The sequence below is a fragment of the Mesoplodon densirostris genome, chromosome X (genome assembly GCF_025265405.1).
Source record: "Mesoplodon densirostris isolate mMesDen1 chromosome X, mMesDen1 primary haplotype, whole genome shotgun sequence".
In the NCBI taxonomy this organism is placed as follows: domain Eukaryota; kingdom Metazoa; phylum Chordata; class Mammalia; order Artiodactyla; family Ziphiidae; genus Mesoplodon; species Mesoplodon densirostris.
Genome location: NC_082681.1, coordinates 70,092,737 through 70,119,945, shown reverse-complemented (window position 1 = coordinate 70,119,945; position 27,209 = coordinate 70,092,737). Strand labels below are relative to the sequence as shown.

Genomic DNA, 27,209 nt, shown 5'->3' with positions numbered 1-27,209 from the left:
AAAGCCTCTAGATAATTATAATATCTATAGAATAATTTTCTTTTCTTTGATGTAAATTGTCCATAGGGGCAACATATGAGAGGATGCTGAGAGTCAGTATTACATTTCCTTACTGTTAATATCTATTACAGACTATTTCAAGGGAAAATAGTATCTAGTAGCCAGTTATTTGCATTCCTATCATTAACAAACTGTGTGAAATGAATTTAGTTTCCAAAGAGAGATTCAATTCTCTTCTACAATTATGCCCTTTTCTCTCTTCAGAAGATAAAGGAATACATTACTTGAGCAAAGACTAAGTTGAATTTATAGTAACACCTCAATTAATTTGAACTATTTTGAGAGAAATGCAGGCCTGAATGGAAGGATGTTTTTTAAAGAAATAGTTTTACACAGAATACATTAATGGGGCAATATAGCATTGCCAATCAGGAAGACTGCTTTAATGAATATATATGTAGTTGGAATGTCAGTTATTTGTCCAAAATGTGGGCTTAAGTAAATTTGTTCTCTTAAGGATGTGAGAAATGCCTTCGTATCTCTAAGGTTTGCTAAGAGATACTTAGAGGTTTGCTTAATAAAGCCTATTTTCACACATAGAGCCTAGGAAAACCACTACCTCTACATTGATTTCTTTCTTGACTGACCAATGTTGCTTATTCTTTGTTTTAATTCAGTTTTTGCTCTCCACTATCATTTTGGATTTGATAGTTTAACAGTACCTTTCTTTCTGAGGCTGCCTTCAATTAGATCTCTGATATCAGACATGTATTGTTTTGTGCTTATAGTCTTTTCTTAGATTGGCTATTCTTGTGGCTGGTTCTGGTTTCTGTGGTGACAGTACAGGCAAAGCCTCCATACAACTAATTACTTACCTTTGTTATCCTAATTTTGGGGTTTTAACATAAATTCTAAATTAGTGGAGTCCAAATGAATATTTTACTCTATTTCCAAATAAGATGCAATCACCTAGACTGTACATTTTACATCTGGGGTGTAGTTATCATTTAAGAAAATTTCCTGGACCAAAAATATGCTTCCACATAAGTTTACTGATAGTCCTCCAAAGGGATTTCACTTCTATAGCATATGATATTGTAACCCATTTAAATTGTCAATCTACCAGGATACATCATAGTTTAAATTATCATTGATATTTATACACATGTTTATCACAAGAAAAACTGGAGAGCAGGTTTTGATAAGGATAAGAGGACATGAAGACATTGTCAGCATCACAAATTATGTATAAATAATATTTTTACCATTTTCTGAATAGCAGACTGAGGCCATGCTTTTTCCATCTAGGTATTGACTATATATATATCTCACTAAAATATAATAGAAGAAATATATAAGATTCCTCTTGCCATTTAATGGCTCTTCCTCTTCTCCTAGATATTTAAATATTGTCATGTCCCAGAGGTCATCCTTCGACCATCTCTTTAAGTACACTCACTACTTACTTCTTTCATGATCTCATCCTGTCTCATGAATTTAAATATCATATCTATGTTGAAGACTCACAGATTTATATATCTAGATAGGATCACTCTCTTGAACTACAGGCTCATACATTCAACTACTTGTTTGGCGTTTCTACATAATAGCTTACTGACAACATATCACTCCTCTTCTCAAAACACTTAACTTGTTTCTAATTTCACTCAGAGGAACAGTGCTAATGTCCTTCCAATCAGCTGCAAGGCCCAGCATGATCTGCTGCCCCTATACGCCCCCTCCATTACTTTTATTTTATTATTTTTTTTCCTCCATTACTTGCTTTTTTTAAGAAGGTGTTGGGGGTAGGAGTTTATCAATTAATTTATTTATTTTTGCTGTGTTGGGTCTTCGTTTCTGTGTGAAGGCTTTCTCTAGTTGTGGCAAGTGGGGGCCACTCTTCATTGTAGTGTGCGGGCCTCTCACTATCGTGACGTCTCTTATTGCGGAGCACAGACTCCAGACACGCAGGCTCAGCAGTTGTGGCTCACGGGCCTAGTTGCTCCGTGGCATGTGGGATCTTCCCAGACCAGGGCTCGAACCCGTGTCCCCTGCATTAGCAGGCAGATTCTCAACCACTGCACCACCAGGGAAGCCCCCTCTTCCATTACTTTTAAACCATGTTTTCTACAACTATGCCTTGCTTACTCACTTCCAGCCAGAGTTGCTTTCTTGCTATTGCTTGAACACAACAGACTTTCTCCTACCTTAGGGTCTTTGCACTGTTTGTATCCTTTGTTGAGAATATTCTCCCCAGTTCTCTGGGGAAATATTTCATCGTCTCTGAATTCTTGTTTTCTGAATCCTTGTTTATTAAAATATAGCCTTCAACCCTGATCAACTTATTTTAAATTGCAATACTCCCCGTTACCACCCAATACTACCAATAACTTATGTTCTACTCTTCTTTTTCTTTATTACATAGCATTATCACCTTCTAGTATAATATATAATTAATTTATTTTGTTTATTATTAATTGTTTGCTTCCTTCTCCTAGAACATAGGTTCCATGAAGACAAGGATATATATTTTTTTGACTGATATATTCCAAGTTCCCAGATTAGTTCCTGGCATAATAAATATTTGTTGAATAAATAGATATATTGACCAAATTAGCAGATTCACTAAGAATTAAGGTAGGAGTCTCCTTCAATAATACCAATGAACACCAGTAGAAAGAAATAACTCAGCTGAGTTTCAAGATAATTTACCTTTCAAGATGTTAGAAGCAACTATAGGCATTTTTCTTTTAAGAAGCAGGTAGGTAAACTGGAGTGCATCTACAGAGTAACTGGGATGGTAAAGTTGGCTCAAAACCATGTTACTAGAATACTAGATATATATCCTGTAATAAAGGGGGGGGGGATGTCTAGTTAAAATGTTAAGTAACTTGCCAAAGTCATGATTCTTGTTTGAAAGCCATCAAATAGACAGAAGAATGGATTTGTTCTGTGTTTTTATGGAGTTGTGCTTCCCAAAGTGGGTTTAAGTAACTATAATTCCAAAATATGTTATACATATATCTAGAATAAAAGATACCACAGTAAATTAAGTTAGGAAATTCTAGGTTAAACAAAATTAAATTGGTGTCTTTACAATATGATTTATCAGAGGCTTTAATATGTTGATTATTTTGAATCACCAAAGTTGGGGGTGAAGAATACAGCACACTCTAAATGTGTTTAACTGCAAGACCTCCTCTTTTGTTCCCGGAAGCAACTCATGAACTTACTGTTCCGCAGAATACACAGATGTAGAGGTAAAACATAAGACCCATATGTGGAAGTTAAAAGGAGAATGATTTCACACAAATTAAGAAAGAAAATTCTGACCATTAAAGCTGTAAAACAGTAGACAATTCTCTTTTTTGAGATAGTAAAGTCCCTGTCAATAAAAGTATTTAAACGGATTAAATGGCCAATTGTTAGGCATATTGTGGAGGGGGTTGCTGCATTAAACAGGGGATTAGGTACTCAGAGGTTATTTTTAATTGTAAATTTTTATTATTATATGATTATAAGACTGGAGGGGTTGCCACTAAGACCCTATTTGCCATATCTAAGAAAAGCAGCACACACCTTATCATCTCTAGCAATAGACTCAATATAGTCATTCTGGCAGGTTGTCTCTTGCTTTCTTTAACGGAACAAAGTATGGAAATGCAAAATGGTATTAAGAACCTGTTTTCTTTAACCTGCATGATAGGGTGCTTTTAAAAATTCTTACCCAGGAAAACATCAGTTAACTAGAACCTCAATACCTGACAAATCCTAGTTAACAGAAATGTTTTCTTTTTTCCCTCTTCTTTTTCTACTTTTTCTTTCCTCTCAATTCCTTCCATCCCTCCCTTCTTCCTTCCTTTCCTCCCTCTCTTCTCCCTTCCTTTATTATTTCCTGCTTTTCTTCCCTCTTTTTTTGGCTACACTTGACTTCAGTAAAAAGTGCTAGCTCAGTATCAAGTCAATCATGCTGATTGACATAGAGCAACTGATAATGTTCTAACATTGATATACTATAGCTTCTACACTTCAGTATCTAAGACAAAATATTGAGAATTTGTAAGCTTAAAGATAACTTCAGTGAAATACTCATGTGAGCAGAGCAAAATTAAATTATTCTACATACTAAAGCAGGGCAAACATTAAATTTCTTATAATAAAATAAATAGACTTTGAGAAAAGAGGTGGCATCTTTTCTCATTGAGCAATGCTAATCAATTTTTTCCACTAAAGTATACCTAAAGGCAGAGGGGAGTAAATAAATTATCTGAGAGTTCTGAGGGCTTATCTTTAACCAGACTGCCACTAGCATAAATGTCTCTGAATTCTAGCAGTTTTTTTTCTTTAAAACTTATGTAAATTTGAATTCTAATCCATATTAATAAAAAAATTAAACCTTCAAATAAGGAAGATCTGTCATATTTAGACCATTATCTTAGAGATATCTAGAATAGCACTGCATACACAGGTTTCTTTAGTAAAAAAATATAATTTCCCTCATTTGAGGTACACATTACTTTTGCTTTCAACAGGATTAATAACTCACTTGTCAGGGATGCAATACAAAAGGACCTTATTATGGGTAGGAATTTAGACTCTTTTAGCTTTAAAATATACAGATTCTCAGACTTAACCCAAATCTACTGAGTCAATATTTCTACAGACTATTATCTGGAGATCTTTATTTTAAACAAGATTCTTCAGTCATTATGATGTATGTCCATGTTTTAGAAACACTGTACTATATAACCTCTAAGCTCCTTTTCAAATCGATTTTTTTTTAATTTTATTTTTTTTAATACAACACATTCTTAGTAGTTATATATTTTATACATTTTAGTGTATATATGTCAATCCCAAACTCCCAATAAATCCCACTACCACCACCCCCAGCTTTCCCCCCTTGCTGTCCATACGTTTGTTCTCTACATCTGTGTCTCTATTTCTGCCTTGCAAACTGGTTCATCTGTATCATGTTTCTAGATTCCACATATATGCGTTAATACACGATATTTGTTTTTCTCTTTCTGACATTTCACTCTGTATGACAGTCTCTAGGTCCATCCACATCTCTACAAATGACCCAATTTTGTTCTTTATTATGGCTAAGTAATATGCCACTGTATATATATACCACATCTTCTTTATCCATTCATCTGTTGATGGACACTTAGGTTGCTTCCATGGCATGGTTATTATAAATAGTACTGCAATGGACATGGGGGTGCATGTGTCATTTTGAATTATTGTTTTCTCTGGGTATATGCCCAGGAGTGGGAATGCTGAGTCATATGGTAATTCTATTTTTCATTTTTTAAGGAAACTCTATACTGTTCTCCATAGTGGCTCTATCAATTTACATTGCCACCAACAGAGCAACAGGGTTCCCTTTTCTCCACACCCTTTCCAGAACGTGTTGTTTATAGATTTTCTGATGATGCCCATTCTGACCTGTGTGATGTGATACCTCATTGTAGTTTTGATTTGCCTTTCTCTAATAATTAGTGATGTTGAGCAGCTTTTCATGTGCTTCTTGGCCATCTTTATGTCTTCTTTGGAGAAATATCTATTTAGATCTTCTGCCCATTTATTGATTGGGCTGTTTTTTTTTTAATATTGAGCTGCATGGGCTGTTTATATATTTTGTAGATTAATCCTTTGTCCATGGATTCGTTTGCAAATATTTTCTCTCACTTGGAGGGTTGCCTTTTTGTCCTATGTTTTCCTCTGATCTGCAAAAACTTTTAAGTTTCATTAGGTACCATTTGTCCATTTTTGTTTTTATTTCCATTACTCTAGTAGGTGGGTCAAAAAATCCTTGCTGTGATTTAAGGCAAAGTGTGTTCTTCCTATGTTTTCCTCTAAGAGTTTTATAGTGTCCAGGCTTATATTTAGGCCTTTAATCCATATTAAGTTTATGTTTTTGTATGGTGTTAGGGAGTATTCTAATTTCATTCTTTTACATGTAGCTGTCTAGTTTTCCCAGAACCACTTATTGAAGAGACTGTATTTTCAACATTGTATATCCTTGCCTCTTTTTTCATAGATTAGTTGACTATAGGTGTGAGGGTTTATCTCTGGGCTTTCTACACTGTTCTATTGATCTACATTTCTGTTTTTGTGCCAGTACCATATCGTCTTGATAACTGGAGCTTTGTAGGATAGTCTGAAGTCAGGGAGTCTGATTCCTAGAGCTGTGTTCTTTCCCTCTAAATTGCTTTGGCTATTTGGGGTCTTTTCTGTCTCCATACAAATTTTAAGATTTTTTGTACTAGTTCTATAAAAATTGCCATTGGTAATTTGATAGAGATTGCATTGAATCTGTAGATTGCTTTGGGTAATATAGGATTTTTCACAATATTGATTCTTCCAATCCAAGAACATGGTATACCTCTCCATCTGTTTGTGTCATCTTTGATTTCTTTCATCAGTGTCTTATAGTTTTGTGATTACAGGCCTTTTACCTCCATAGGTAGGTTTATTCCTAGGTATTTTACTCTTCTTTTTGTAATGGTGAATGGGATTGTTCTCTTAATTTCTCTTTCTGATCTTTCATTGTTAGTGTATAGGAATGCAAGAGATTTCTGTACATTGAATTTGTATCCTGCAACTTTACCAAATTCATTGATTAGCTCTAGTAGTTTTCTGGTGGCATTTTTAGGATTCTGTATGTATAATATCATGTCATCTGCAAACAGTGACAGTTTTACTTCTTCTTTTCCAATTTGTATCCTTTTTATTTCTTTTTCTTCTCTGATTGCCATAGCTAGGACTTCCAAAACTATGTTGAATAATAGTGGTGAGAGTGGACATCCTTGTCTCGTTCCTGATCTTAGAGGAAATGCTTTCAGTTTTTCACCATTGAGAATGATGTTTGCTGTGGGTTTGTCATATACAGCCTTCATTATGTTGAGGTAGGTTCCCTCTATGCACACTTTCTGGAGAGTTTTTATCATAAATGGGAGTTGAATTTTGTCAAAAGCTTTTTCTGCATCTATTAAGTTGATCATATGGCCTTTATTTTTCAGTTTGTTAATATGGTGTATCACACTGATTGATTTGCATATATTGAAGAATCCTTGCATCCCTGTGATAAATCCCACTTGATCATGGTGTATAAACTTTTTAATGTGTTGTTGAATTCTGTTTGCTAGTATTTTATTGAGGATATTTGAATCTATATTCATCAGTGATATTGGTCTGTCATTTTCTTTTTTCTTAATATCTTTGTCTGGTTTTGGTATCAGGGTGTAGGTGGCCTGATAGAATGAGTTTGGAAGTGTTCCTTCCTCTGCAAATTTTTGGAAGATTTTGAGAAGGGTTGGTGTTAGCTTTTCTCCAAATGTTTGATAGAATTCACCTGTAAAACCATCTGGTCCTGGACTTTTGTTTGTTGGAAGATATTTAATCACAGTTTCAATTTCATTACCTGTGATTGGTCTGTTCATATTTTCTCTTTCTTCCTGGTTCAGTCTTGGAAGGAGGTAATACCTTTCTAATAATTTGTCCATTTCTTCCAGGTTGTCCATTTTATTGTCATAGAGTTGTTTGTAGTAGTCTCTTAGGATGCTTTGTATTTCTGCAGTGTCTTTTGTAACTTCTCCTTTTTTATTTCTAATTTTATTGATTTGAGTCTGCTCCCTCTTTTTCTTGATGAGTCTGGCTAATGGTTTATCAATTTTGTTTATCTTCTCAAAGAAACAGCTTTTAGTTTTATTGATCTTTGTTATTGTTTTTTGTTTCTATTTCACTTATTTCTGCTCTGATTTTTATGATTTCTTTCCTTCTGCTAACTTTGCCTCTTGTTTGTTCTTTCTCTAGTTCCTTCAGGTGTAAGGTTAGATTGTTTATTTGAGATGTTTATTGTTTCTTTCTTTTTTTTTTTTTTTTTTTTTTGGCCTCAGACACAGAAAATAGTTTAATTCTCCTGTGGCGGAGGGTCCCGGCTCCGGTAGGGAGGGGGATTTGGTTTTGGATTTTGTTCATGTGGGGATTTATTTGGGGGTTAAGAGGAAGGAATAGGGGAGAGTCTGGTCCTTCCAGTAGGACCTGCCCGGGAGAATGTGTACTGGGGAGATATAATCTGGAGAGACAAGGAGGCTGGACGCAATACGGGAGCGCAGAGGGAGAAGAGATGAGAGACAAACAGGGAAGGACGTAAGACAGAGACGACAGAGGGCGGGACAGAGACAAACGAAGGGAACAGAGAAAGGGGCACCCCAAGCCAGACCCGACGGGACCAGGGAATTGAATGGGGTGGGGGTGGGGGCTTTGGAGGCCGCTGCGGGACAGAATAGGATCTAGTCCAGCCAGATACAAGAAATGGGTCCCTCGCCCCTGCCCCGGGTCCCGGGCGGGGGGAGGGGGCTCGTGTCTCAGTGCTGCAGTGTCGGGGGGCCCTGCCCCTCCCCGCGCTTCGCTGTGTAAGGCACCGGCTCCAGCGAGGTCCGCGAGCGTGCGGGGGTAGGGGCAGGAGGGGGGCTTAAAGTCCGTGGGGGAGAGGAGCTCAGCGGCCCACCCTCAAACACCCCTGAGCGCTGGGGCGTGACTTCGAGCCGCAGCCCAGGCTGCCCACCCCCTCCAGGGAGGAGAAGGGCATGCCTCCCCTGCAGTCCGACGTCGTGGCTCGGCGCTTTGTCCCCCGAGTTCTGCCCTGGCGTCCGGGCGGCTGGGCGTTTGTCCGCGGCACCCAGGCGTCCCGGCGCCCGCCAGCCGCTCACACGGTACTCTCCAGCATCCACTTGGTGCTGGTAAAGGCCAGGCGCGCCCTGGCGGAGCCCAGCCCCAGGTCTCCGTCCTCCCCGGCCGCGCCCCCTCCGGCCCCGTCCAGGTGCGGCGTGGACCTGTAGCGCTTTGTCCGCCAGGCGTGGCGCGGGTAACTGTGGCTCTGGAAGAGCGCCCCGTAGTCCCCGTCAAACGAATAGCGCTGCTGCGGTCTCGGCCGGGCCGGGGCTTCCCCAGGAACCAGAGCTAAAGTAGGGGGAGCCGAAGCCAGCGGTCCCAAGGCCCCAGAACGGCTCCTCCGAGGGCCCGCCGCGGCCCGGGACTCCATCCCGGAGGTTTCCTCGGATGGCAGCAGGCACAACGAGGTGGCTGAGCCGCCCAGGGAGCGTCCAAGGACCACCTCCGGTTCCGCGGAAGCCGTGTCGGCAGCCACGGCCTTTGCCTCAATGGCCACCGCCGCAGCAGCCAGAGCTGGTACCTCGCGCAGCCCCTTGTAGCGGTCTTGCGCCGGCGGGGGCGGGGCTTGCGTTGCACCTGCGCCAGCGCTGTTGGTCTGAGAGTACACGTGGCTGACCCGCGGAGGCGACCTGGAGGTGCCCTTGACTCGGCGGCCATCCCCATCGCCGTAGACTTTGTAGCGGATCATGAGCAGAACTATGAAAACGAGGACGGAGGCGACAATGACACCCCCGATGGCGATGATCATGGTGCCGCCCAAGAAATGGGCCCTCAGTGGGCGACAGGGCGCGGGATCCCCCGCCGTGGTAAACTGCACACAGCCCACCACTCGGGTGGCGGGCAGTGCCGTGGCCCCATCGTCGTAGATGGCCAGCACGCACAAGTCGTAGGCGCGGCCCACTGCCAGATCATTCACCAGGAAGGTCTGGCTGGTGGATGGGATCATCCTGTGGGAGGGGGCGGGATCAGCGCGGGGTTAGTTCCACTCTGAACCACGATGCTTCAGTTGCATGTCCCACCCGGGGGGACCAAACGATACATCCCTACCAGTGTCTCACCCTCTACTGGGACAACAGCAGCCATTCAAGCAACAAATTCTCACCCTCTCAGGACTTTTGATACAGCCCATGCCCTTTATCTGCATGCCCCACCCTCAGACCCACCTCCAGTCCGTGTCTCATCACCTACTAGGATAATTTTAGCCACTCATCTACCCTCATCTACGTATCCTGGCCCCTGCCAGGGAGGAATGCTACAGTTTTTATGCCCTGCCCTCAAGGGGCGTGCTCCCTAGCAGTGTCTCATTCCTACTAGGACAAATGCCGTTCAAACGTTCTTATCTACATATTCCCACCTTTAAGGGGATGGATGCTACAGGCCACGCCCCCTTACCTGCATGCCCCACCCTCACTCAAGTGGACAATGAGGTCACCTCACACCCCGTCTTACTCCTACTGGGGCAATGGGTGCTCTTCTAGTTCCTCTGTTCTACACATTCCTGTCCTTTTGGGGAAACCATGATACAGACCACTCCCCCTCATCTGTACATCCCTGGGTATACACATCTCGTAGCTGCATCTATCTTCTGGGACAATTTCCAAGCCCCTCAACTACATATTTCCGCCTACTAAGGGGCCAGGGCTAAAGGCCACTTCCCTTCTGATTGACAGGTGCCTTCCAAGCCACACCCCACAACGGTCCACTGGAGATGGTTCCCCTACTGTGCCTAGGACCATGTCCACTCTTTGCATGTTCTGCACGTGTCCAGGTAACAAAGGCAACCACTCTGTGCATGCCCTGCCCCTATACTGCCTGAAGTCACTAAATCATGCCCCCTGGTAAGTTTCATCCATAATTGGGGCAAATGTAGCCAAGAAAGCATGCTTCTTTCTTGCTATGGGCCCCTGCCCTCAAATGAGCAGCAGTGTAGAGAAGTGGTTAAGCTGACAAAGTCTGAGAGCCATGATGCCAGGGTTTGAGTTCTCTTCTGCTCCTTGCTAGCTCTGTGATCTCAGGCAAGTTTCTTAACCTCCCTGTGTCTCATTTCCCCCAAATGGGGGTATTAACAATTCCCACTCCAGAGAGATGGCGTGAAGTATGATGAGTTAACATACCCAAAGCCTGGCACTTAATAATTTCACTAACAGCTTGTGTCCCACACGATGCTGGTCAGTAACCCTTGCTGTGGCTCACACTCTCCTGCCAGCTGTGCTCCTCCGCATCTATAAGGCCATTCCCACTAGGCCTTGCCCCTCTTCTGTTGGGCACGTCCCTTCCATGTCCAGCCTCGGCTAACCTGGGACTGCCACATCCACATAGATTTGCATGCACTCAATCTCGCAAGCTCTCTTCTCCCACAAAGTTCTTAGTGGGTCACCAGAGACAAGAACCGCCTCTTCATCTGCGTGGGGATGATGCTGCAGGAGCGCCACCTCCTCTAAAGGCCATGCCCCCATCTCTACAGGCCACCTTCTGGTCCTGAAACCCACCTCAGTTCCTCCATCTCCAGAAGGTTCCACCACCACCAAGAGCCATCCTCCCACCGAAAGACTTCAAGTAAGGCCCTCACCACCTCATAAAGGCCAACCACCTCTCCGGCTCTCCCCCTGCCTGCCATTTCACAGACCACTGCCCCACCCCATTCAACCTTGGGCCCCTGGCTGTAAGTCTTCCTCTTCCTTTCATCATCCCTTCTCAAAGAGCCTTGGATTCCTTTTGCTCCTTCCCCCAAAATAACCAGTTGCTAGGGACTCCCCCCTTTTCAAGGACAGAGGCTGCCTCCTTAAGAAAGCTTGAGCCCATGTGTCTCTAATTGGCTGTAAGACCCAAGCAAGCAGCAGAGCAGGCTTCTGGTTGGTTGTCACCTCCGCCCATGGCGGCAGTGAGGAAGTTAACCCCTGCAGTGCTGTAGCACAGGTGCCTGCAATGGGGGATGGAGGATTGGAACTGTGGCCCTACAGGGAATGGAAGAGTCCCAGGGTCTGTTGCCCAGCTGGAGACAGAGGGCCACCAATGTCGGCATACATGCAGGGTCTGGGGACCTGTAAACCTCCCTCCACTCCATCATGTAGTGACCATGGGTTAGAGATAGAAGGAAAAGAAAAAGAGAGAGGTGGAGAATCACAGAAACCAAGAGCTGTTTACAGAAATGTATTATCCATCTCCCCTAATCCCTGCCTGGCAAACAGTAGGTGCTCGATAAACATGTGTTCAGTGTAAAAAGGGCAGAATTAGGTGTTAGAAGGGTAAGAACTGGAATCCTGGCTCTGCCTCTTTCTGTGTGACCTTGAGCAAGTGACTTCTCTCAACTGAGCCTCACTTTCCCTATCTGTAAAATGGGAGGGGGATCATGGCTGCCTCACAGCGGAGTTGGGAAGGTCGAATGGAGTAGAATCCTTGGTAGTACGTTATAAAAGTTTTTGTTTTGTTCATTTGTTTGCCCCAATGTTTGTAAGACTGGGCCGGTGTTTGATCCATCTCGGTAGGCCCGGGCCCAGCATGGAAACTGGCATGCAGTAGGCATTTATTCAGTGTTTGGTGACCAGATTCAAAAAGAGAGGAAAATGAGGATGACAGAGACAAGAGAAAAGGGAGGCAGCTACTCATTCAACCAACAATGGGAAAGTGCCTACTGTGTGCCAGGACCGTGGCCAAGAGAACACTGGGCAAGGTAAAGATGGAGCCCAAGAGGCAGACTTCTCATGCAGGTCTGAGCACCCCCAAGATCTGGGGTTGCCCACAGGTAGGGAAATGGCTCCACCCCCTCTGGCGCCCCCAAGTGAAGTCAAACACAGGATTAAGCATTCAGCGGGCACTCTACAGTGTGCCCAAGGTGGGCAGAGCCAGGATGAAGGAGAGATGTCCACAGAGACCACAACCACCTATCAAACTCTCCCACTGTGTGCCAGGTCTGTGGCTGTGAGCCACACTCAATAACTACCCAGCTGGAGAGGCAACGCAAGGCCAAGGCTGTTAATTCATCGTGTACTGCCTCCTCCCTCTGGGCTGTGAGCTCCGAGGGCAGGGACTGCTCTCTTGGTCTCCCTGTGTCCCCTGCACCCAGCTCAGGGCCTAGCAGAGAGCAGGGGCTTAGTGCCTCATGAGGGCAGGAGGGAGAGAAGGTACAGACAGACAGAGACATGGTGAGAACAAGAGAAAAAGAGATGATGGGGGAAAGCAACTCTTTAACATCTGTCTACACCATACGTGTCTGTCCTCATGGGGGCAATGGCTTCTAACCCAATGGATGGTGGAAATAATTTGTATTTATATCTTTTTCTCATACTTTTCTGTTTCTATAATGTACCCAATGTATTGATACAGTAGTACTGGTATATAATTTCCAAATATAAATGTAATTGTAAATATATATGTGTGAGTATATTTCATGCTCTAGAATGTTTAACTGACAAGGTAGACAATCAGACACTTTTGGCGAGCAGTGATGTAGACCCTGAGCCCCATGAGAGCAGGGATCATGCTGGGCGCATTCACAGTTATAACTCCAGTGCCCAGCCCTGGTCTGGCTCATGTGGGTGCTAAACGAAGATATGCAAAATGCATGAAACACAAAGACAGTGAGACAGAAAGAGAGAGAGAAGGAAATATGGCAAATGAGAGCCGGAGACCACTCTACGTACCCATCTAGAACCCCAGCTGAGCAAGAAGGCCTAGTGAGCCGGCAGATGGGAGGGAGGGCCCCTGGGGTGAGAGGAGGTCCTGGGACTGTAGCACCCACCTGTAGACAAGGGAGTCATCTGCAGAGCTGTTGTACTGGACCTGGTACATGCGGATGCCAGGCACGGGCCTCTGGGCTGGCCAGCGGATGAGCACAGAGCTGGAGGTGAGCTCGGCAGCCACAAGCCGGCGCTCAGCCCCAGATTCATGGGCACCAGGTCGGCCAGGTGTGGCGATGTCCGAGGAGCCAGGCTCAGTGAGAGGTGGTGGGGCGGCCGGTGGGGGCGCCATCAGAGGCAGAGGCACCACGCACACCTCCACCGGTGCCGTGGCTTCCCCGGCGGCGTTGGAGGCGATGCAAGTGAACGTGCCACTGTCCCGCAAGGTGGTGATGCTTACATCCAGTGTCCCATCCCCCCGGACCCGGGTCCGGCTCGAGTTCCCCAGCAACTGCCCGTCAGGTGCCACCCAATGCACCACTGGCTCAGGGTCACCCACAGCGCGGCACCGCAGGCTGACCGCCTGGCCCTCCACCACCAGGGCCTGGCCGCCTGCCTGCCGAGTGATCAGTGGAGGTTCACACAGGAACTCCTCCTCGGGGATGGACCAGAAGTAGCGGTCGGTGAGGTGCTCAGGGGTGGCGCACGTCTCCAGGTCATCCTCCCTCATCAGCCGCCGCAGCCAGAGCAGCTCGCAGTTGCAGTGCAGGGGGTTGCCGCCGAAGCTGACCATGAGCGGCGTGGGTGGCTTTGGCCTGGGGCCTTGGGACCTCAGGAAGAGCCCATCAGGGGGCAGTTTATGCAGGCGGTTGGAGGTCATGTCCAGGCGAACCAGTTTGTGAAGCTGCACGAAGGTACCTTCGGCGATGTGGTCGATCAGGTTGTGGTCCAGCGTGAGGGTGTTCAGGTTCACCATCTGGCCGACGGCCTCCCACGACAGGGCCTCCAAGTTGTTGTAGGACAGATCCAGGTCCTCCACGGTGGAGAGAAAGACGTCGAAGGCGGCCGACTCCACCCGGCGGATCTGGTTGTTGCTGAGGATCAGGTGGCGGAGGTTACCCAAGCCGCAGAGCTGGTCGCCCCGGATGTCCGCCAAGCGGGTGCTGTCGAGGTGCAGGGCGCAGAGGGCGCGGAGGTCTGCAAAGGCGCCAGCCGCCACCTGGCCGATGGTGTTCCGGGAGAGGGTGAAGTGCACCAGGCTGGTCATGTTGGTGAAGTCTCGGCGGCGGACGGCCGCAATGAAGTTGTCAGTGAGCCGCAGCTCCACCACGTGCCGGTCGATGGCTGGCGGCACAAAGAGCAAGCCGGTCTTGGTGCACAGCATGGTCAGCGTGGGCGTCACATTCTGGCAGATGCAGCGGCCGGGGCAGGGCTGGCCTCGAGATGCCCCCGCCCCGAGAAGCAACAGAAAGGGCAGGGCAGCAGGCGGCAGTGAGAGGAGCGCCGAGGAGAAGGGGCCCGGAGCCATGGTGCAGGGGGAAGACAGGAGGAGTGGGAGGTGAGATTAGCTGTGTGACCTCGGGCAAGTGTCTGAACCTCTCTGAATCTCGGTTTCTTCATCTCTCTTCAGGGAATCAGGGCCTGGGCCAGTACCCAGTCGGGGGGGGGCCCGGGCCCAGCCCCGCCGCCGCTGCCTTGCTCCGCGCCATGGTGGGGGCTGTTTATTGTTTCTTGAGTTAGGTTTGTATAGCTATAAACTTCCCTCTTAGAACTGCTTTTGCTTCATCCCATAGGTTTTGGATTGTCTTGTTTTAATTGTCATTTGTCTCTAGGTATTTTTTTATTACTCTTTGATTTATTCAGTGATCTCTTGGTTATTTAATAACGTATTGTTTAGGCTCCATATGTTTGCATTTTTTACATTTTTCCCCTGTAATTCATTTCTAATCTCATAGTGTTGTGGTCAGAAAAGATGCTTGATATGAATCCAGTTTTCTTAAATTTACTGAGACTTGATTTGTGACCTAAGGTGTGATCTATCCTGGAGAGTGTTCCATGCACAGTTGAGAAGAAAGTGTAATCTGCAGTTTTTGGATGGAATGTCTTATAAATATCAATTAAATCTATCTTTTCTATTGTGTCATTTAAAGCTTCTCTTTCCTTATTTATTTTCATTTTGGATGATCTGCCCATTGGTGTAAGTGAGGTGTTAAAGTCACCCACTATTATTGTGTTACTGTCAATTTCCTCTTTTATAGCTGCTAGTAGTTGCCTTATGTATTGAGGTGCTCTTGTGTTGGGTGCATATATATTTATAATTGTTGTATCTTCTTCTTGGATTGATTCCTTGATCATTAGGTAGTATCCTTCCTTGTCTCTTGTAACATTCTTTATTTTAAAGTCTATTTTATCTAATATGAGTATAGCTACCCCAGCTTTCTTTTGATTTCCATTTGCATAGAATATCATTTTCCATCCCCTCACTTTCAGTCCGTATGTGTCCCTAGGTCTGATGTGGGTCTCTTGTAGACAGAATATATATGGGTCTTGTTTTTGTATCTGTTTAGCAAGCCTGTGTCTTTTGTTTGGGGTCTTTAATCCATTCACATTTTAGGTTATTTTCGATCTGTATGTTCCTATGACCATTTTCTTAATCGTTTTGTGTTTGTTTTTGTAGGTCCTTTTCTTCTCTTGTGTTTCCCACTTAGAGAAGTTCCTTTATCATTTGTTGTAGAGCTGGTTTGCTGGTGCTGAATTTTCTGAGCTTTTGCTTGTCTGTAAAGCTTTTGATTTCTCCATCGAACCTGAATGAGATCCTTGCTGGGTAGAGTAATCTTGGTTGTAGGTTCTTCCCTTTCATTACTTTAAGTATAACATGCCACTCCCTTCTGGCTTGTAGAGTTTCTGCTGAGAAATCTGCTGTTAACCTTATACAAGTTCCCATGTGTGCTATTGTTCATTTTTCCCTTTCTGCTTTCAATAATTTTTCTATGTCTTTAATTTTTTCCAGTTTGATTACAATGTGTCTCAGCATGTTTCTCCTTGGGTTTATCCTATATGGGACTCCCTGCACTTCCTGGACTTGGGTGGCTATTTGCTTTCCCATGTTAGGGCAGTTTTCAACTATAATCTCTTCAAATATTTTCTCTTGTCCTTTCTCTCACTCTTCTCCTTTGGGGACCCTTATAATGCAAATGTTGTTGCGTTTAATGTCCCAGAGGTCTCTTAGGATGTCTTCATTTCTTTTCATTGGTTTTTCTTTATTCTGTTCTTCAGCAGTGAGTTCCACCATTCTCTCTTCCAGGTCACTTATCCGTTCTTCTGCCTCAGTTATTCTGCTATTGATTACTTCTAGTGTAGTTTTTGTTTCAGTTATTGTACTGTTCATGTCTGTTTGTTTGTTCTTTAATTCTTCTGTGTCTTTGTTAAACATTTTTTTTCATCTTCTTGATCTTTGCTTCCATTCTTTTTCCAATGTCCTGGATCATGTTCACTATCATTATTCTGAATTCTTTTTCTGGAAGATTGCCTATCTCCACTTCATTTAGTTGTTTTTCTGGGGTTTTATCTTGTTCCTTCATCTGGTACATAGCCCTCTGCCTTTTAATTTTGTCTATCTTTCTGTGAATGTGGTTTTTGTTCCACAGGCTGCAGGTTGTAGTTCTTCTTCTCTCTGCTGCCTGCCCTCTGGTGGATAAGGCTATCTGATAGACTTGATGAGAGGGACTTGTGGTGGGTAGAGCTGACTGTTGCTCTGGTGGGCAGAGCTCAGTAAAACTTTAATCCACTTGACTGCTGATGGGTGATGCTGGGTTCCCTCCCTGTTCATTGTTTGGCCTGAGGCAACCCAACACTGGAGCCTACCTGGGCTGTGGCTAATGACAGACTCTGGGAGGGCTCACACCAAGGAGTACTTCCAACAACTTCTGCTGCCAGTGTCCTTGTCTGCATGGTGAGCCACAGCTCCCCCTCCAACCTTTGCAGGAGACCCTCCAACACTAGCAGGTTGGTCTGGTTCAGTCTCCCCTGGGGTCACTGCTCCTTCCCCTGGGTTCTGATGTGCACAATATTTTGTGTGTGCCCTCAAATAGTGGGGTCTCTGTTTCCCCCAGTCCTGTTGAATTCCTGCCATCAATTCCCACTAGACTTCAGTGTCTGATTCTCTAGGAATTCCTCCTCCCATTGCCAGACCCCTAGATTGGGAAGGCTGATGTGCAGCTCAGAACCTGCACTCCAGTGTGTGGACTTTTGCTGTATAAATGTTCTCCAGTCTGTGAGTCACCCACCCAGCAGTCATGGGGTTTGATTTTCCTGTGATTGCACCCCTACTACCGTCTCATTGTGGCTTCTCCTTTGTCTTTGGATGTGGGGTATCTTTTTCGATGAGTTCCAGTGTCTTCCTGTCAATGATTTTCCAGCAGCTAGTTGTGATTCTTGTTTTCTTGCAAGAGGGATTGAGAGCATGTCCTTCTACTCTGCCATCTTGGTTCCTCCCTCCCTTATCTCATTTTGATATCAAGGTAATGTTGGCTTTGTAGAATGAGTTTGGAAGTCTTACCTCCTCCTCAATATTTTGGAAGAGTTTGAAGAGGGTTGTGTTTTTTAAATTTAATTTAATTAATTTATTTATTTTATACAACTGGTTCTTATTAGTTATGTATTTTATACATATTAGCATATGTATGTCAGTCCCTGAAGAGGGTTGTGTTAATTTTCCTTTAAATATTTGGTAGAATTATCCAGGGAAGCTATCTGGTTCTGGAGTTCTCTGCTTTGGGACTTTTTTTTTTTATTACAGATTCAATTTCTTTACTCCTTGTACTGTTAAGATTTTCTATTTCCTCTTGATTCAGGCTTGGTAGATGACTATTTCGAGAAATGTGTTCATTTCTTCAAAGTTATGTACTTTGCCATATAATTGTTCATAGTAGTCTGTTGTGATTCTATGTATTCCTGTCATGTCATTCCTGTTGAAATGTCTCCTCTTTCTTTCATAATTTTATTTTTTGAATTTTCTCTCTTTTTTTCACAATCTAGCTAAAGATTTTCCAAGTTTGTTTATCTTTTTGAAGAACTATCTCTTAGTTTCATTAATTCTTTCTATTATTTTTCTGGTCTATATTTAATTTATCTCTGCTTTGATCTTTATTATTTCCTTCCTTTTGTGAATTCAGCTTAATTTGTTCTTTTTCTAATTCCTTGAGGAGTAAACTTATGTCATTTATTTGAAATCTTTCTAATTTACTAATGTATCCATTTACTGCTATAAACTTTTCTCTCAGAACTGCTTTTGCTCTATCCCACAAGATTTGATACTTTCTATCTTCATTTTTATTTGTTTCTAGATAACATTTTATTTCCCTTTTGATTTCTTCTGTTACCCAATTTTTGTTCACAAAGGTATTGCTTAATTTCCACATATTTTCAGGTCCTTCCTCTCACTTTCTCTTGTTGATTTATTTTTTCATACCATTGTGGTCAGAAAAGATACAGGGTATGATTAAATCTTCTTGAATTTGCTAAGATTTGTTTTATGGCCTGTCATATGATCTATGCTTGAAAATTAGCCCTGTGCCTTTGAGAAGAATATGTATTCTTCTGCTGTTGGATGGAATGTCTGTACATGCATAACTAGTTTTATTGTGCTTCAATTTATCATGATTTGCAGATATGGAAGTTTTTACAAATTGAATGTTTGTGGCAACCCTGTGTTGAGCATCTATTGGCACCATTTTTCCAATAACATTTGCTTACTTTGTGTCTTTGTGTCACATTTTGATAATTCTCCCCATATTTCAAACCCTTCACCATCAAAAATACTATGGGGCTTCCCTGGTGGCGCAGTGGTTGGGAGTCCGCCTACCGATGCCAGGGACATGGGTTCGTGCCCCGGTCTGGGAAGATCCCACATGCTGCAGAGCGGCTGGACCCATGAGCCATGGGCGCTGAGCCTGCGCGTCCGGAGCCTGTGCTCTGCAATGGGAGAGGCCGCAGCAGTGAGAGGCCCGCGTACTGCAAAAAAAAATAAAATAAAATAAATACTATGACTTGCTAAAGGCTCAGATGATGGTTAGCATTTTTGATCAATTAAACTATTTTTTAATTAAGGTATGCACATTAATTTTCAGACATAATTATATTGCACACTTAATAGACTGCAGTATTGTATAAATATAACTTCTATATGCACTGAGAAACAAAAAATTGTGTGACTTGAATTATTATGATATTTACTTTATTGTGGAGATATCTGGAGCCAAACCAACAATATCTCTGAGGTATGGCTGTATATCTCTGTTAAGTCCATTTGTTCTAAAGTATGTTTCAATATCAATGTTACAAGTGTGTTTATGTGCCCTACTATTATTGCAATTTTGTTTATTTCTCACTTAAGATCTGTTAGTATTTGCTTAAAATATTTTGTTGCTGGCGGGTTGGGAGTATATATATATAGCTGTTATATTTTCTTGTTGTAGTGACACTTTTATTATTATATAATGACCTTCTTTGTCTCTTGTTAACTTTTTCTGGCCTGACATCTATTTTGTCTGATATAAGTATGACTATGCTCACCGTCTTTTTGTTTCTGTTTTCTTGAAATGTCACCTTTCACTGTTTTAATTTTAGCCTATATGTGTTTTTAGAGCTGAAATGAGTCTCCTGTAGGCAACATATTGTTGTTGTTGTTGTTGTTGTTGTTGTTGTTGTTGTTTTAATCCGTTTAGCCACTCAAAGCTTTTGGATTGGTGAGTTTAATCCATTTACATTTAAGGTCAGTATTTACATGTAAAGATTTACTACTGTCATTTTGTCATTTACCTTCTGGTTATTCTGTCTCTCCATTGCTTCTTTTTCCTCTCTTTCTGTCCATTTCTGTAAATTTGTGATTTCTCCTGGTGATTTGCTCCATTCACCCTACCCCTTTTTGTTTAATGTTTCTGTCCAAGATTTTTGCTTGTGGTTACCATACAGTTTACAGAAAACAACTCATAGATAAAACAGTCACTTTTGCTGATAGCAGTTTGTCTTTATTTACCTGTAAACTTTTCATCCTATTCCTCTTCCCATTTTAATTTTATTTTTGATATCACAAACTATCTTTTCATGATGTGATTTTATTACCAAGCTGTAATAGCTATAGCTATTTTTAATGCTCCATTCCTTTAACATTTATGATATTATTAAATGTGAAACATATTATTCTGAAAAAGAGTTACTATTTTCTAATTTTGTCTGTTTATCACCTCAGTCAGATTTTTGTGTACTTTTTAAAATTCAATTTGAAGAGCTTATTTCAGCATTTCTTATAAGATAGTTCTAGTGTTGATGAACTCTATCAGTTTTTGTCTGGGAAAACTTTTATTTATCATTCATATCTGAAGGAAACCTTTTCTGGATAGAGTATTCCTGGCTGGCAATTTTTATCTTTCAGTATTGTGAATATGACATTCCACTCTTTGCTTGGCTGCAGAGTTTCTGCTGAAGAGTCTGATGATAGACTAACAAGCGTTCCTCTGTAGATTAGTATTTTCCCCCTGGCTGCATTTAAGTTCTTTTTTTATCATTGGATTTTGTCAGTTTTATATAATGTGTCTTTGAGAAGGTCTTTTACATTGGGATAAGGTGTTCTGTTAGTTTTGTGGACTTGTATATCCAGTTCTTTCTCCAGGGTGTGGATGTTCTCAGCTATTAATTTCTTAAATAAGTTCTCTGGTCCCTTGTCTCCCTTTATCTATTGATATTATGTTGGTTCTTCTGAAGAAGTCTAAGAGTTCTCTTAGGGTTTATTCACTTAAAAAAATAATTCTCTCTCCTCTTCCACCTGAATCATTTCTAAATTCCTAAACTTGAGATTGCTTATTCTACATTCTATAAGATCTGCTCTATTTCCAACAATTTCTAATGCATTCTTCACTTCATTTATTGAGTTATTGAGCTCTAGAATTTCTCTTTGGCTTTTTTTTTAGAATTTCAATCTTTTTGGTAACATACATTTTCTGTTCATTAATTTTATATCTGACATCATTGTGTTGCATTTCTGAGTATTCTTTTAGCTCACTGAATTTCTTCATTACAGGCTTGTTGAACCTTTATCAGACTGACTGCGACATCCCATGTCTTTTGATTGGTTTGTGGAAATTTTAAATTTTATTTTTGTGATACTATATTACTGTGATTTTTTTATAATGGTAATGAAAAGTGTCTCTGCTGCTGCATTTAAAGTGGTGAACACATTTCTTACTTAGTTAAAGCTTTGTTTATGTGGATTCTAACAATTTAATACGTTGGTAATTAGGAGCCTTCCTTTTGTTTTCCAGAAGGTAGCACTATAGCACAAGTTTTTCTTTTTGTACCAGAGCTGACTGGCCACTAATTTTGGGAGTTATGTGCATTAACAAAAAAGCTGGCAAAGAAACAAAACAGAAAAAAGGTGGTGGCATAATGGAGGGAGGTGTGTGCTTAACATTTGGCGTCTTAGTGGTGCACGCGGCCCAGTAGGTGGATCCTTGATTAGGGGGTGTACCAGAGATCTGTGGGTGGATCTCTTGCCTAAGTCCTGAGACAGAGAGCAAAAAACACATTCCTTTCACTTTCTTTGTCTATCTTATTAACCTTCCTTTTCTTCTCCACAGTAAGTGCAGTCTCTTCTTAAAGGGAGCAAAGAATCCTTCCCACTACAGTACACATGTTTGGACAGACCTCTAACTCCACCTTCACATTTTACCTCCTGTGCCAGAAAGGTTATGCTGGCCCAGAGCCACTTCAGGTTTTGCCAACATTCCCCTGGTTCTGCAGCCTCCTCCAAGGTCCATTCCACCCACTTTCAGATAGACAGATTGATGGGTCTCTCAGGTGTACTGTTGTGCTGTGCAGAGGCACTTTTGTTTGGTTATGTATGTCCAACTAGTTGTAATTAAAGGGGAGAAAATAAATAAATGAATCACATCGTCATGATACTGATGTCACTCCCTCTTATTATTTTATTTTTGAACGTTGAAGTAGCCCTGAATAACTGGAATAAATCACACTTGGTTGTAGTGTGTAGTTCTTTATATACACTTTAAAATTAATTTTGTCTTACTTTTAGGAGGATTTTTTCATCTGTGGTCATGAGAGATATTGGTATGTATTATCTTTTCTTGAAAAGTCTTTGTCTTAATTTTGGTATTAGAAAAATGCTGCCCTCAGAGAATGATTTCAGAAATGTTCCCTCTGCTTCTATATCCTTGAACAGATTGTAGAAAATTAATATAATTTATACTTTAAATGATTAATAGAATTTTCCACTGAACACATCTAGGTTTGGAGTTTTCTGTTTTGGAATGTTATTATTTATTCAATTTATTTTATAGATACAAGATTATTCAGATTATCTTTTTTCTTCTTGTAAAATTTTTGGCAGATCAAGTTTTTAAGGAATTTATTCAGTTTGCCTAAGCTATCAAAACTGTGGGCACAGAGTTGTTCAAAATATTTCTTTATTCTTTGAATGTCCATGAGATTTGTAATAATGTCCCCTCTTTTATCTCTGATATTAGTAATTTGTTTTCTCTATTATATTCTTAGTTATCCTGGGTAGAAGTTTATCAATTTTACTGATCTCTTAAAAGAACCAGATTTTGGTATTTTTAATTTTTTCTATTGGTTTCCAGTTTTCAGTTTAGGTGATTCCTGCTTTCATTTTTATTTTATTTTATTTTGTCCAGCTTTATTGAGATATAATTGACATAAATGTTGTATAAGTTTAAGGAGTATAATGTGATGATTTGATACACATATGTTTTGTGAAAATGATATGTGTTGTGAAAATGAATACTCTGGAATTAAATACCTTTACTTTTCCTGTTTTTGAAGTGGAAGCTTAGATTATTATTTTTAGACCTTTCTTCTTTTCTAATATATGCATTCAAAGCTATAAATTTTCCTCTAAGCAATGTTATGTCATCATATTACAAATTTTGATAATTTGTATTTTCCATTTTTCTAAGTTTAAAATACATTTTTAATTTATCTTAAGATATCTTCTGTATCCAAATTTAGAAATGTGTTTTGGTTTTTGAAATATAGTTGATTTTCAATATTATAATAGATTCAGATCTGTAGCATAGTGATTCAGTATTTTTACAGATTATGCTCCATTAAAAGTTATTACAAGATAAAGTCTATATTTCCCTCTGCTATACAATATATATTTGTTGCTTATCTACTTTATACATAGTAGATTGTACTTCTTAATCCCATACCCCTATCTTGACTCTTCCCCCTCCACTCTCCATACTGGTCTCCACTAGTATGTTTTCTATATTTCTGAGACTTTTTCTGTTTTGTTTTATACATTCTTTTTATTTTTAGATTGCAAATATGAGTGATAACATACAACATTTGTCTTTCTCTGTCTGACTTATTTCACTCAGCATAATACCTTCTAGGTCCAAACATCGTTGCAGATGGCGGAATTTAATTCTTTTTTTATGGATGAGTAATATTTCATTGTAAGTATATACCACAATTTCTTTATCAATTCACTTGTTGATGGACACTTGGGTTGCTTCCATATTATGGCCATTTTAATAATGCAGCTATGAACATTTGTATGCATGTAACTTTTCAAATTAGTGTTTTTGTTTTCTTCAGATATATACCCAGCAGTAGAATTGCTTAATCATATGCTACTCTATTTTTAGGTTTTCTTTTTTTTTTTTACAAACCTTCATACTGTTTTCTGTAGTGGCTGCACCAACGTACATCCTCAACAGAGAACACACCGATGTACATTCCTTACAACAATGTACAAGAGTTCACTTTTCTCAACATATTCACCAACATTTGTTACTTGTAGAATTTTTTGATGATAGCCATCTGACAAGTATGAGGTGATATTGTGGTTTTGATTTTCATTTCTCTGATGATTAGCAATGTTGAGCATCTTTCATGTGACTGTCAGCCAAAAGTATGTCTTCTTTGGACAAAATGTCTACTCAGGTTTTCTGCCCATTTTTTAATCAAGTTGCTTTTTGATATTGAGCTGTAGGAGCGGGTGATACATTTTGGATATTAACCTCTTATCGGTTATATAATTTGCAGTTATTTTTTCCCATTCTGTAGGTTGTCTTTTCATTTTTTCTATGGTTTACTTTGCTGTGCAAATTATTTTAAGTTTAATTACATCCAATTATTTTATTTTACTTTATTTTATTTTATTTTATTTCTTTTGCCTTAGGGAAAAAACAAAAGTATATGGTTATGACTTATGTCAAAGAGTGTTCTGCCTACGTTCTCTTCTAGGAGTTTTACACTTTCAGGACTTACATTTAGGTCTTTAAGCCATTTTGAGTTTATTTTCGTATACACTGTGAAGAAATCTTGTAGTCTCATTCTTTTGCATGTAGCTATCAAGTTTTCCCAACACCAGTTATTAAATATATTGTCTTTTCTTCATTCTATATTCTTGCTACTTTGTTGTAGAATAATGGGCCATAGGTTGGTGGGTTTATTTCCTACCTCTCAATTCTGTTCCATTGCTCTGTTCTTGTCTGTTTTTATGCCTGTACTGTGCTGTTCTGTTTACTGTAGCTTTGTAGTATAGTATGAAGTCAGGGAGAATGATAACTCCGGCTGTGTTCTTTTTTCTCAAGATTGCTTTGGCAATTTGGATTCTTTGGAGTTTCATATAACTTTTAGGAATAATTGCTCTAGTTCTGTGAAAAATATCATGCATATTTTGATACAGATTGCATTAAATCTGTAGATTGCTTTGGTATGGACATTTTAATACATTTTAATAATATTTATTCTTCCAATGATAGAACATGGGACATATTTCCTTTTCTGTGTATCAACTTTAATTTCCTTCATATTTTATAATTTTCAGAGTATAGGTCTTTCAGCTCCTTGGTGAAGTTTATTCCTAGGTATATTATTGTTTTATCCAATAGTAAATGGGAATATTTTCTTGCTTTGATTTTCTGAGAGTTCATTATTAGAGTATAGAAAAGTAACAGATTTCTGTATATTAATCTTGTATTCTGCAAATTTACTGAATTCATTTATTAGTTCTAATAGCTTTTGGGTAGAGACTTTTGGGTTTTCTACATATAGTATCATGTCATTTGCAAATAGGTATAGTTTCACTTATTCACTTCCGATTTGGATACTCTCGATATTTCTTTCTTTTCTTCTGGTCTAATTGATATGGCTAGGGCTTCTAATATTGTGTGAAATAAAAATTGTGAGACTAGGCATCCTTGTCCTGTCCCTGATTTCAGAGTAAAAGCTTTCAGCATTTTACCAATAAGTATGATGCTAGCTGTGGGTTTATAATAAATGGCCATAATTATGTTGAGATATTTTCCCTCTATACCAACTTTGATGAGGGATTTCATCATGAGTAAATGTTGAATTTTCTCAAAAGTTTTTTCTGCATATCCTGAGATGATCATGTGACTTTCTCTTTCATTTGTTAATGTGTTGTATCATGTTGATTGATTTGTGAATGCTGAACCATCCTTGCATCCCTGTAAAAAATCCCCTTAGATCATGATGTATGATTCTTGTTATATTCTGTAGGATTCAGGTATTTTTTTGGGGGGGGGGTTGGTGGTATGCGGGCCTCTCACTGTTGTGGCCTCTCCCGCTGCAGAGCACAGGCTCTGGACGCGCAGGCTCAGTGGCCATGGCTCACGGGCCTAGCTGCTCTGCTGCATGTGGTATCTTCCCAGACCAGGGCACAAACCTGTGTCCCCTGCATCAGCAGGCAGGCTCTCAACCACTGCGCCACCAGGGAAGCCCTGTAGAATTCAGTTTGATGAAATTTTGTTAAGGATTTTTACATCTATATTTATCAGAGTTATTGACCTGTAATTTCCTTTTTTTTTTTTGGTAATGTCTTTGTCTCATTTTGATATCAGGGTAATGGTGGCCTCCTAGAATGAATTTGGAAGTGTTAATGCCCTTAAATGTTTTAGAATACTTTGGGAAGGATAAGTGTTTGCTCTTCTTTATATGTTTGGTAGAATTCCACTTTGAAGTTGTCGATTTCTGGTTTGTTTGCTGGGAGATTTTTTATTATTCAGTTTTCAGTACTAATTACCTGCCTGTTCAAATTGTTTGTTTCCATTTTTAATTGAAGAACAGTTGATTTACAATATTGTGTTAGTTTCAGGTGTTCAGCAAAGTGACTTGGTTATGTATATATGTATATATATATATATATATATGTGTGTGTGTGTGTGTGTGTGTGTGTATGTATAGTATATATATACTATTTAAAAATTCCTTTCCATTATAGTTTATTACAAGATATTGAATACAGTTCCCTGTGCTATACAGTAAATCCTTTTTGTTTATCTATTTTATATATGGTACTGTGCATCTGTTAATCCCATATTCATAAATTATCCTCCCCCCCTTCCCCTTTGGTAGCTATAAGTTTTTCTATGTGAATCTGATTCTGTTTTGTAAATAAGTACATTTGTACTATTTTTTGTATTCCACGTATAAGTGATATCATATAATATTTGTCTTTTCACTTAATATGATAATGTCTAGGTCCAATGATGCTGCCATAAATAATATTCATACATAATTTTTTATGGCTGAGTGATATTTCATACCACATCTTCTTTATCCATTCATCAGTTGATGGACATTTAGGTTGGTTCCATGTTTTGGTTATCGTAAATAGTGCCTTTATGAATACTGGGGTACATGTATTTTTCAAATTAGAGCTTTTATCCTTTCCAGATACATGGCCAGGATTGGGATTGCTGGATCATAAGTTGACTCTAATTTTAGTTTTTTTTAAGGAACCTCTAGACTGATCTCCATAGTGGCTGCATCAATTTACATTCCTTCCAACAATGTAGGAGTGTTCTCTTTTCTCCACACCCTCTCCAGCATTTGTTATTTGCA

At 40.7% G+C, this 27,209-nt stretch overlaps 1 protein-coding gene across 1 annotated transcript; it reads right to left on the bottom strand.

Annotated features, from left to right (window-relative positions):
- Positions 1 to 8,716: 8,716 nt before the first annotated feature.
- Positions 8,717 to 15,005, bottom strand: LOC132482238 (leucine-rich repeat and fibronectin type III domain-containing protein 1-like). Its single transcript, XM_060087391.1, has 2 exons — positions 13,421 to 15,005; positions 8,717 to 9,629 (listed from the first exon to the last, which is right to left on the bottom strand). The coding sequence occupies exons 1-2, from the start codon at positions 14,824 to 14,826 to the stop codon at positions 8,717 to 8,719; spliced, it is 2,319 nt and encodes a 772-aa protein (XP_059943374.1). The 5' UTR covers positions 14,827 to 15,005.
- Positions 15,006 to 27,209: the final 12,204 nt, after the last annotated feature.

Coding starts and splice junctions, on each gene's coding strand:
- LOC132482238 (XM_060087391.1), bottom strand. CDS start 14,826: ATGGCTCCGGGCCCCTTCTCCTCGGCGCTCCTCTCACTGCCGCCTGCT. Junction 9,630..13,420: donor GATGACTCCCTTGTCTACAG/GTGGGTGCTACA, acceptor CCCCTCCCACAG/GATGATCCCATCCACCAGCC.